General features: G+C 37.2%; 1 protein-coding gene across 4 annotated transcripts in view; it reads left to right on the top strand.

Moving 5' to 3' along the window:
• The window catches only part of fndc1 (fibronectin type III domain containing 1), a 35,865-nt gene extending 26,299 nt beyond the window's left edge, over window positions 1-9,566 (top strand). For all 4 annotated transcript variants that reach the window (XM_026998948.2, XM_026998947.2, XM_026998946.2 and 1 more), the window contains 7 exons: window positions 1,943-2,179; window positions 3,416-3,524; window positions 6,504-6,583; window positions 6,720-6,749; window positions 6,998-7,159; window positions 7,436-7,558; window positions 7,632-9,566. In XM_026998948.2, coding sequence (XP_026854749.2) covers window positions 1,943-2,179; window positions 3,416-3,524; window positions 6,504-6,583; window positions 6,720-6,749; window positions 6,998-7,159; window positions 7,436-7,558; window positions 7,632-7,747 — 857 coding nt within the window. In that variant the 3' untranslated portion in view covers window positions 7,748-9,566. The remainder of the gene's footprint in view (window positions 1-1,942; window positions 2,180-3,415; window positions 3,525-6,503; window positions 6,584-6,719; window positions 6,750-6,997; window positions 7,160-7,435; window positions 7,559-7,631) is intronic.
• Window positions 9,567-12,912: the final 3,346 nt, after the last annotated feature.

The following is a 12,912-nucleotide window of genomic DNA, read 5'->3' as shown; positions in this document are numbered from 1 at the left end:
CATGATTAAAGGCAACACAATGACCTCCAAAAGTACCAGTAACAAGTAGTAGTAACAGTAGTATTCATGTACATTCAGCACATAGGTCAATAAATCCCATCCCACCAGAGAGTCAGAGCTGTGCTGTAGTACACACTCCCACATCTGAAAGACATTACAGTAAAAAGTTCATCTAACAAAGTATATAAATAAATAATACAAATGCTTAAAAAAAAACATGGGAAGAAAGTGCAATAAAGAAAAAGCTGATATCAGCGCAAAGCTGCTTCTGGCTAGTGCCTCGAAGATCCCCTGAGCATTCAGGAGTTTAATAGTCTGGATACTCCACTACTCCCCAGATCTCAAACACATCCGCTATTTTTCATGCTGCTGCTGTTTTGTCTGTATTCTGATGCTTACATTTGGTTGTAATAACTCTAGCAATTTGATCTGCAAAGTCTCTGCGTTGTGCTCTATACATTTGATTATGATTGAAAATATACCTTTCTCTCACCTTTTCTTATCGCAGACTGAACATTTCTTTTGGTAATAACTCAGAATTTGTCTGTGTGTGTGTGTGTGTGTGTGTGTGTGAGAGAGAGAGAGGGAGAGAGAGAGAGAGAGAGAGAGAGAGAGAGAGAGAGAGACAGAGACAGAGACAGAGACAGAGAGTCAGTGGCTACACATATTTGTTGATTGTGTAAGTCAGGGGAATGACAGCCTCTCGAGGCATTTGATTTGCTCCAGGTGTGTGTCTTGTGGACTAATTTCTGCATGTTTTCCTAGTTGTCAGAGTAAAAAAATAACAGAACTGCAATGAGCCAGCAGACAAAGCCAAAGTCCAACAGACCACCATGGGATTGCCAGTGGATAGGACTGAGGTTAGATCATCTGTAGATAAACAGAATATTTTCATATAAATCAAAAAAGGAGAAAAACTAGAGAATTCTAGTTTCACTGACCCACCATATATTGCACAGTATTTTTCACACAAGTTTCAAGATTATGGCATATGAAATGATCTGAAATCTCAGAAGGAAGCAGAAACCGCATGGTCTAAATGCAGAGAAAAATTATTTGGTTCCTAGAGGCCTGCTGTCTTGCAAGTTAACCTGCTGCATAGAGCATCAAATTATTAAAATACTTTCTAATTGTTAGTTATAACCACAGCTAATAGACAGTTTCAACATTAAGCCCTGTGCATTTCTTGTTTTAGACCATAGCATAAAGAAAATCATTATTATTTGTTTCTCCCCAAAACACCAGACAGCAATATTTGAGAAATTATTGACATGTTAAATTATTATTCACATGTCTTAATAATTATAGCCAATATAATTATAGCTGGCTGCATAGCTAATGAATATGCCTGCTGGCTTGCTAACAGCAGCTTGAATCTTAAATAGCAAAAATCAATCAATTTTTTTCACATAGGGCAGAGAGCAATAGTCATTAACTAGTTAGATTAATAATAACAGTAATCTTCAGAACCAATAACAAACATCCCACATTACAAGCTAGAAAATTTGAATGGTGTCTTAAGCAATCTACAACGAGGCAAACGGAGAAAATAATAATTCTTGGATGTAATCCACCCATATAAGTATTTGCCTACTTGCATAAATAATGGAAGAAGACGTCACTGCTAACTACTTTGTACAGCTAATTTTCCTAGTTAACTACCTAGTTACTCCACAGATGCGCTGAGCCCCTCACAAATAGAATTCAACAAGAGATTGATCAGTCACTGACTGAGTAAGAAAGTGAAAAGCCTACTGCCTGCTAGGAAGTCCAGCAAAACCAAACCAGAGAAGCATCACTCTTATTCAGTCAAATGGACTATATATGACATTCTATATGCACAGATCCAATTGTTTATTTGCTTATTTAGAATGAAGCTGGACAGAATAACTCAATACTTTTGACTTCAGCCCTTATGCCCATGTTCTTCTCCTTTTCTAAGCTCCATATGTGAACTACATCCAGAAGGATCCTGGAGCTCCATGTTCCCTGACAGAAGCCCTGGAGTACCTGCAGCTTGATGTCCTGGCTGACCTTATGGAGAAGGATGGCCTGTTGGCCAGTCAAAAACAACCACCCAAAAACAAACCCCATAATATCACAGTGGTTGCCATGGAAGGCTGTCACTCTTTTGTTATTTTGGACTGGGCCCGCCCACTGAAGGATGACATGGTGTCAGGTAAGCACTTTATACATACTTTAGGTTTTATATTTAGCATGCCTAAATATATTTAGCAATAGCATGGTGTACAGTCCAAACCTTGTCTACAAATATATACTTTTGTTTTGTTCTTCCAAAAGTATCCTGAACAAAAATATGAAAGCTTTTAGTTTCATTTCGAATGTTTCTTTGAAGTCACCAGACTTAAGTGTTCTCTGTCTGATTTATTATTCTATGTCTACTAAAAGGTCAAGTGTCATATGCTTAGCCGAGAGACTGTAATGAAATGAGATTCAGATTGATGCTTAAACTGAAATCTCTGATTATTTGATTGCCTTTGTTAGAAATAATCTGAAAGGAACTATGTTTATTTTCCATTGCTAGTGAATTAAAGATGACATGTCTAAATGAGACCATGAGATCATGAGATATAAAACAAAAATGATTTTCCTCTCATTTTCCACTCATATCCCCACATCAGAATTCCGTTCTCTTTTTCTCCACTCCTTTTGCTCTAATATAGTCGTTCTTCTGCACACTCATGTGATGGTGTACTTTATTCCAATACTGTCTTCAATACACATGCCTGCAGCCATACAAAATCCCAATTTAAGGAACATGAGGTCCTAAACATATTCTATTGGACTAAATTTCAACCTGATGATAAGACATGTGTAATGCTTATTTAATTTCTACTGGTAAATTCTATGACTTAAGCCTTCCATAACAAGTGGATAGAGTTGTATTATGTATTCTATTAGCTATTAAAATTATTCTGGGCCGTAAATTATAAAATTAATATTAATAACAGTGGTTTAAAATCTATTATATAACTAACAGGAAGCCAATGTAGAGATTTTAGAACTGGGATAACTTGAGATAAATGAATGTGTGTATATATATATATATATATATATATATATATATATATATATATATATATATATATATATATATATATATATATATATATATATATATATATATATATATATACACACACAGAGGTATTTTATATTTTATGATACTTCTTTAATGATACTTTGTAATATCCAAACTTATATTAATAGATCTGGTATATATCTGGTAGATAACAGAGGCAGCATTCGGTTGTATGTCAAAGGACAGTTATAATTCAGTTATGGTTCATGATTATATTATCTTACTTTTTTCATGCTTTCCAATAATGTAATAGAATATATTCCCATAATTGTAAGTGATAAGTTCTATTACCAATTCTGGCCGTCTCTGCAGGGTACATGGTGCACAGCGCTTCCTATGATGATGTCCTGAACAACAGATGGTCATCTCGCCTCTCATCTGGCACCCACCTAGCTGTGGAGAACCTCAAGCCCAACTCCAGGTGAGCGTAATTTACTTGTATAATCACACATGGGACTTTGGGCAGTTTTTGTTTATTTATTTATTTGTTTGTTTCTTTGTTTTTCTTATCATATCAGAAAAGCTAACATTTAGATAGATTTTCATGTTAGAGGAAGCAACAGGAGAAGTGCTTGAGCCAAATTTCTGAAAAGTACTGTGAATCTCACAACACAGGCAAACCTGCAAAATAGTGCTCATGTTTTAATTTAGTTGCAAGGTAAAGTGATGCAGAATGCATTTGTGCTGCTTAGTAACTACTGCAAACAAAATAATAATCATTTGATCACTTTCTGGAAAGCTACAGCAATAGCTCTGATAATTAAAAAGCCAGAATAAAATATGGGATCAGATAACCAGAATAAGTTAGGGATGAAGTGGCACCAGGAAAGCGTCTTCAAGTCATGAAGAGCCCGTGTTCACTGCTGGGTTATTCACTAACTAGCATCCTTTTGCTGTGCTGGATTTTCTGCTATTAGCCTGAGCTGAAGAGATATGCACCATACTATGCAGATCATGGAACAATACTTTCCCCACCAGACTCCATGCAATGCAGCATTCACCAAATAGAATGTTTAGACCACTCTGTGGAAACAAACAATAACTGTGGGGTTGACTGTAGAGTGTGTTATCCACAAGCCATAGAGCATGACAGAATATGAGGTTGACTTCCAACTCTGAGGCCTTGCAGATCTCACTCATATCAACACAGATGAAGAGCTGAAGTCATCATATGGCAAAACCTGAAAGTTCACTGTCTCCAGCATTAAACCTCAATCTAAACATCATATCTCATTCTATCCAAATATCCTGTAGCACACCCACAAAAAAATGAAATCTTTCAGACAGAGTAAATTAACAGGGGAAAAAGCTGCTCTGAATTGTGCTCATCAGGGCGTGTTTGTGTTTGTGTTTGGTTAAGCTCAGTGTGGCCACAGCATGAAAAAGCAGAGGCAGGCTGGACTGACAGACTTCACATGCTAATAACAAAAGTAAGATAAAAAAAAGTAAGAAAGTCTCAGCATCGTCCCCTGCTGTAAAAAAAAAGGGGGGGGGGGCAATTCTCAGAACAACTTTAATTCATAGTGTAGCATCCCTGCTGAGGCTTACATTGCATGGCTTCATTTCTAAAGCCTTATTACATAAAGCATAAAATTGCATCCATTCTCGCAACACCCACTGCAACTATTTCTCTCTTCATCTATCTCTCTTTATCCACTCAGTGAAGCCATACTAGTGAGTTATGCTATAGGTAAGTCAGGAGGAGCAAGATTATATGTGTGAGCTAAAGAAAACTGGCATTTCATGTTGCTGAAAGTTGTTAATGTAGAGCATATGTCCCGATGGCTGGCTTAGCGCTGTTGGAGTAAGGCGTAACTGGCTCGCTCGGATGAAACTCTGCTCACACCCACTGAGCTGTGTTATGACTCGTACCTCTCCTATGAACCGTGTGATCGCACAGAAATGTAGCATATTGCTGCCAAGCAACCCCGTTCCTGTCTAAACTCTGGTTCCCAAGGTTACCCACACTGGTTCTTTGTAGCCAGGGTTACAGATGATCTGAAATACATTTATGGGCTGTCAGGACATTTCCCACAGATGTGAAGCGACTGCTGGCTACCAGATCTAACCGAGCAGGCCTTGTTCATTCAGAACAAATGCATGCACACTGCATTCCATCATATGTGCTGTTGATAATCTACCGCGAGCTGATCGATAGCTGCCTTGACGGGCCTCATAAATTAAATACACGCTGAGCTATTCCACTGCTAATTTTAGAATGATGTGCTTGCACACACGTTGACTAAAGATGTCAGAACGTGAAGAGTTCATAAGGTCATAAAGAATGCAGGGATGGAGAACGCTTCTCCTGCTCTTTTTTTTTATTATTACGATTGTTTAACAAATTTCTGTTTTCTCAGTCTGGTTTCTCCAAATACTGTGACGAAACAAAGAGAAATCACTGCCTTTATAAAAACCTGTCTAAAAGGTTACTTCCTTACTGCAGTACATAGGAAAAAAGTGAAAATGCATTATAGAGACATTATCATAAAGCTTTCACTTTCCTCTCAGATTGTTGTCCAGGGGAAGAGTAAAACTGAGGCACACCTCCTTGCCCACTCTCTTAGTGGTGGTGTGACTGGCCTTGTCTTTGGATTTCTCTTTGTTTTGCTCAGAGTCTCTGTGTGGCTTCTATATTTTGATCCAGCTATGCTGTTTCATATAATTAAAATAAGCCTAAAACAAAATAAGTGAAGTGCCAAGGTACTGATCACTGCTCCTCATCCAGTTGGACAGGCTGAGCTCTCTCACTCATCCCTCACTTGGGGTGGTTTATGCTTCACTAGATTTCTCATGACACAGAACCCACCTGTCACATTATGGCCCCGCCCCCTCCTCAAACGTCTTCGTGTGTGTGTTCGTCTGTGTTGCAACACCCTCGCGTGTCGTCCACCTGTTCTGTATTATGTGTAATCGTCTTGAATGTATACATGTCTCCTGTGTTGTAGTACGTGTTGTTGGTGTTTGAGATGTGCATATCGTTTGAGGTTTGTCGTGTGTTTTTGCATGTGCATATGAATGAAAGTGTGTTTCTGTCATTGTGCCTCGTCCCTGCATCCTGCCTCTCCTCATAACGTCATACCACCATAATACCAAGAGCTGAAAGCTGCTCTTGTCTTGATTACATTTGTCAGAATATTAAAGGCTACGTGAATTTACTCAGTGGGGTTGTTGGTGCCTCACCATCTTGCTTCCTTACCAGAAGATTTTGATGTTGCTATGGCTACAACTGTGCATCTTGCTGACACTCTGTTCCCCTACACCTTCTGCATTTAACGTTCATTTGTTTAACATGTATTTGTTTTCAGCCATCTCTATTACAAATCCCACCAAACCTCTTAAAAACGCACAATACATTGTGGTTTTAAGTGAATATTGCTTTTCTTTTTCCCCCACCTAGGTACTATTTCAGAGTCCAAGCAAAGAACGTTTTTGGTCTAGGACCAGTCAGCGACACATTAACTTATGTTACAGAATCAGGTCAGAATCCTGCCCAATTTGGAGAGCCACTGGTTTGTTTGTTTATTTGTCCATCTGTCTGTCTGTCTGTTTTTGTTCATCTATCAGTTTGTTTCTAATTACTTTTCTCTATATTAAATTGTCATCCTCTTCACAGATGACCCTCTTCTTATAGAGAGACCCCCAGGTAAGAGATGTCCACTGCTCAACTGCACCATTTATATTTATTATAAGAGTGCTATTATATAAACATACTTTCATATAATATATATTATAATATATATTATATAAACATAAGGAAATACATAAGAAGAACTGGGAGCTTTTTATGACGTTCTTCAACAGTAATTTAAGTGCACATCAATACACAATAAATGTATCACACTCTGTTTTGGAACAAACCAATTCCCATGCCCCACCCCCAACCCTCTGCAGGTGGAGAGCCTATCTGGATTCCATTCACCTTTAAGTACAACCATGCCCACAGTTCCTGTAAAGGAAGTCAATTCGTGAAGCGCACTTGGTACAGGAAGTTTGTGGGTGTGGTCCTCTGCAACTCCCTGCGCTACAAGATATTTATGGGAGACGCCCTCAAAGGTATTACCTTTACTCACTGCGTATCCTATGTCTTAATGCATTGTATTTATATAGCAATTTTTAAGGACCCAAAAATGCTTGCAGACTTCTGGAACCATAATTCTCCTTCCAATGTACCTTGGTATTTTTTATGTTTCTGGAATCTTAGGCATACTGTCATGCCTGCATCTTGATTAATGCGTACTATGTAATTGTGCTAAAATGTAAGATCATTTGCTCAATGTTGGGGCCTTAGCTAAGGTGTACTTACACTCATTCTTTTTCTCTTAATTGCAGACACTTTCTACAGTGTTGCTGATTCATTTGGCCATGGAGAAGACCACTGTCAGTTTGTAGATTCCTATCTTGATGGGAGGACAGGCCCACACAACCTTTCCCTCTACTTACCCACAGCTCAAGGTACTACAAATACCACTGCATTTTGTTCAACTCCTCAAACAGCATCTTATCTGTTTCCTTTTGTGTATTTCAGGTTACTATCGTTCATATAGGCAAGAGCCTGTAAATTTTGGGCCCATAGGCAGGCGTACGCCTCATACTTTTGTAGGCTGGTACGAGTGTGGCGTGCCAATCCCAGGCAAATGGTAACAGAGGGATTTCTGTAAGCCGGTCACCACTGTCAACCACATTCCATCCTACTGCATCCTCCTTCCTTGTCTGTTTGCCAGTCCCATACATGAACGTTTGCTCACCATAGCCACTGAATCACAAACATACTGTTACTGAGAGAATATAATACTTAAATCAGCACATTTCTATATAATTATTCAAATATAAAACACTTTTTCAATGCAGTCTGTATATGAGGAAATACAAGCATGTGTGCTCAAACAATTAATAACATTTTCAGGGACGTAGTATCCTCAATAATTCCTAATGATTGATAGCGGCTTCTGATTTTATTTCTGTCTGGAGTAATTTATATTATTATGACTCAATATGTATCTATAAGAAGTCCTGTAACACAAATCACAAGCCCAACAAAGCAATGACTGGGGATTGCTGAAACCTTACAAATACAATGACATATACAACAATGGTGTAACAAATTTTAATGATGTTTTCTTTGTTATTTTTAATAACTTTGCTTATTTTTGTACACATGTTTTGTACCATCTTACTTTCAACAACAGCTGGCTTGGAAGTATTGCCCATATAAGGGCAAATAAAAAGCTCAGGAAAGGATGAAACTGAATAAAGGTGCTATGGAAAAAATGAAAAGGCTTTATCTTACATGGACCCCATGGCATTAGCATACTGAAAACATGGCAGTCAGATGACAGTCGGTTGAAAGATGGACCCTGCCTGAGACTACTCTGACGGTCATCAGTGGAGCTGCTGGGTGAATAGTCTGAGCAGACTGAGGAACCTGCTCTGACATCCTTATGTGTCTGCATTTCTGATCAGCAAGCATTTGCTATGTTGACTTCCTGTAACGTGGTCAGCTTGTGGTAGAGTGCAAAGAAAATGTAACAGAAGAGGCTAACATCCATGAATCATTCAATCAGGATGCAATAGCCACAGTATACAATGGGCATACAAAATATTTTTAATGAAAAAAGCATGTTGATATTATACAATTTCATGGTCAGACTCTTTTGGTTAAAACTTTAAACATTAAGAATGCAGATTAGCAGTACCTTATTTCCCATATTTTTCCTTTGCAGTTTTTTTTTTACATAAATATGTATGGTGTTTCATTTAATAATAATGAAAAAATAATGACATCTACCAAATTATGTAAACTTTTTTTTTCTAGTAACTGCCATGCAGTCACATATGTTGTTTTGGGTGGGATCATCTCTTATGTTGACATCATTTGTTACATTTCAGTATTGATTCAATTAGAGTTTGATGTAAGTCTCTTATCTCTAGCACCAGCAGTTCCTTATTCCATAAAATTAAAGCACATTCATGTTTTACTTGGCATGCAGGAAAAAAAATGTACCCAGTACCTCTTTCAGTTGGGAATGAGAGCTGGCTAGATATGTGATCATTTGTTTAAATAGCTATTGTTCTCCAGTTTGATGATGGTAATTATCATTTTTCATGGATGGACAAAGCTGACAATAACAAAGATAAAAACATTCTGCACTTACTTCCATTCCAAAATAAACACATGCTACATACGTCTTCTCATGTTTCTCATGCCTTGCTGAAACAGGTTGTCTGAGATCAAATTACCAAACACAAAGGTTAGGGTGATTTATGACTTAAATACTATAATAATGTGCATGTGCTCCTCGCTACAGTTATAACCTCCAGGCCTCTGAATGTTACTATTCCTCAGCTGTCTGTAGCTACATCCTTGTGGGCAAGTTTGACACAAGTGAAGTTGATCTCATCAAAACTGACTGCAATGGCCAGATAAAGATACCTGACTTGACTAAAATGACTAAATGACTCAGTTGTGACTTGTTTCCTTTTGTTTCTTAACGCTTTCCTCAACTGCCACTCATCTGTGTACTGTCTAGTTCTGAAGTACTATACTTGAACCATAAAAATAATCTCATTCATCTCCATTATACATGTTTAGTGAGATGCAATATAGCATCTGTTCTGCAAGCTAACAAATGATAACAAAAAAGTCTAAAATGTAATCAACAGAAATGTATGTTATCATCATCATCATCATCTTCATATATATATACATATATATATTCCCAGATGACCACAGGATGAAACTAGTCAAAACATCGTCAGTGATCTTAAAAGCCACTGCTACCTATGGGTAAAACCACATTTTTATGTGTTTACATCTATAGGATAAACATAAAATGTGCTGTTTAATGTTAGTGCAAGAATCTTGCTGACTAAGATTATGAGGTGGTGTAAGGAAACTGGTGGGCCTGTAAAGAAGGGCAGCTTCTAATCAGAGCTGTAAAGGTCACATGGTGAAATAATTTACCAAGATCAAAGGTGTAAACGTTCAGCTTCAAGGAGTAGAAATCTTGCCATAATTTTTATTTGCCCAGTTGGTTTCACTAAATAATTTGACCTGGTAGCTTCAGCTAAATGGAAAGTCCAGATAACTGGAACAAAACCCTGGGAAGGAGTTTTACTTTGAGAACGTGAAATACTTGCCTCTGATTAAGACCATCTCACAGATGTCTTGTAAAGATGTAAAGATGTGTGACACAAAAACATTTATTCAAATTTGTTATTGACTCACTCAGAGGTGACAATGAGAGAATATGTCTTTTCTCCTCTGAGCAATAAGCATTTTGCTTAGTTTTTTGGACCAAGATGCATAGTGAGCCTAATGTCTGAGTGGAACACTAATTACTCCCAGACAAGGGATGTCATTTCAAATATAGGTTATCCATCTCTAACCTGTAAACTTGTCAACACAGTATATGTATTATCATTAATAACAATCTAATTGCGAATTTTGGACAGATGGATACAAAGGAGTTTTTACGGATGATCTTGGGAAGTGGTGATTCATTCTCTATAGTGATCAAGTCCTACATGAAAGTTGTTTTCTGTTTAAACAAACTGGGGAGATAAATAATCCACTGTTTAACCAATCACAAGTCAGCAATTTGCAGCTGCTATGAAAGCCAGGCTATTCATTTCTTCTGTACGTCATTAAGACAAAGAATAAATGTAAACAAATTTCCTTCAAATGGAGAACACAGAATTCACTCATTCTGCCTTCAGAAGTCTGATGATATTTGTAACCAAAATGTTACTTTATAATGGACAGAGATCAACATTAAAATGACCCCATTTTAACGTTAACTTATAGGGCATAATTATGCAGAATAGAAAGCACATTAAAAGGGCAGCACGCCATGGTGAACTGAAGCAGGATCATAGCTGTTTTCCACATGTGTGTGCTACTGATGTGTGTCTTCTAAAAGTAGGTCATGCATCATTGGGCTGGAAAAAGTTACCCTTCATTCTGAGTAGATTAAATCATAGAGAGAAAGTTTCAGGTCAAAAGCGAGAATGGAAAGCAAAGAGAGAGAGAGAGAGAGAGAGAGAGAGAGAGAGAGAGAGAGAGCTGCTTGTATTATTTACTCTGCATGTTAATGTTTTAAACCTTCCTTACTATTCCATGATTTATCAGTATTTACAGAGTTTTTTTTCCTATTTTTTTAGATAAGTAGCCTTTAGGCATAACCCTGTGTGCCCTGGACAACTATCCAGGCATCTTCATCTGGTGAGCATCCATACTCGCTGATTACCATTATATAAGTTAAAGCTAAGAGGCTCAAGTAGAACAATGTTGTGCAAAATGGCATGCTTCTTTTCCTTGAAACACTGGAAAAAGTCATAAAGGTCCTGACATTTGCAAGCAAACCTAACCAGGGAAACTGCTGCACTCAGCTATAGGACCAGCCTCCCAATAGCCGACCAGTAGATCAGTGTGGATGAGCAACATTACACTCAACAAGAGACCTAAACACTAAACAAAGTATTTAAATTGTGCAATAAAAAGGCACACTGTCACACTTGTAACAACATTAACAGATGCTTGTCAACACACCGATAGCTTTATGCTTGACAGGTGCCGATTTATACCTCTTTTAGAGAATAAAAGAGAATAAATGTTCAGTTCCCTGAGCTCTTATAACTAGCAAGAGAGAAACTCATGTCTGAAACCCAAGGTTTTTAAATCATATTTATTGCATGTCACATTTATTTAAGTGTAAGGCTCTCAGCCAAAATGTCAGTGACTACCAAGTAGGTCGGTCCACCCATCCTATTTAAAAAAAAAAAAAAAAAAAGCAGCCTTTAGGCTGATTTACATTCTTCCTTAAAATTATTTTGAAACAGTTATATAAAAGCAAATTTATGTTTAAAAACAAAATACAGTTTAAACATGTCATTATACCTAATATCTTTCATGTATGTTATTAGAGTGAATAATTTGCTCTCTCAGTGAGTCTGCATAAAATCAGGAGTCCATGCCAGACAACGATTTCATGGCAAGACCCAGGCATCCATCCACAATTTATAAACACATCTTAGCCTTAGAGGAACAGCTAGAGCCTGGCAATAATGACTAGACACAACACCTTAATCAACCTTCAACAGAATATTTAGTACACTGCCACTGCCATGATTCGATAAGCACAGCACTGCAAATTTACTATTTATTCTAAAAATGTCAAAATGTGCCTGTGAGGATTTGTTATTTAATATGGGACCTTGGCATTTGGAGGAAAACATTTTTCCATAAATTAATGACAATTAATTCAACACACCTTGACAATTTCCAAATGGGAGACAACATTTGCAACATAAGCAGTCATACATTTGTTTGTAAACCACCTTTTATTGTGGAGTCTGACATTTGGATTTGGCACTAAGAATGTGTACTTGGTCTTTAAATACACAGACCAAAGCAAATGTATAAATGGTATTATAATGATAATAATAATAATCATAATAATAATCGTAATAATAATCAGAATTTTTTGTAGTGATATCTCTTCCAGTGTGCAACTAGACATCATTTAAAAACAATTTCTCTAATGTCTTGTTTTGTTCAGTTTTTATGCTCAGAAAGGATCACACATGTTTATGGGGGGCATTATTCTCACATTAGTACATGGCAAAGAGCCCATCTTTACCAAATCAGTGAAAGCCATTATACTGAATAAGAAGGAAGGAGAGACTGTTTTACTTAATCACTGTCTGAATTGTGGCTGAACCTTTAAGGTTTTGACATACAGATAAGAATTAACTGTGTGGGAGCAAATGCAGCTGTGTTAATATTTTGAAAAATAAAATAGCTTTTT

This window comes from Electrophorus electricus, chromosome 3 (assembly GCF_013358815.1).
Source record: "Electrophorus electricus isolate fEleEle1 chromosome 3, fEleEle1.pri, whole genome shotgun sequence".
Classification (NCBI taxonomy): domain Eukaryota; kingdom Metazoa; phylum Chordata; class Actinopteri; order Gymnotiformes; family Gymnotidae; genus Electrophorus; species Electrophorus electricus.
The sequence above is the reverse complement of the archived record's forward strand: the minus strand, read 5'-3'. Positions and strand labels throughout refer to the sequence as shown.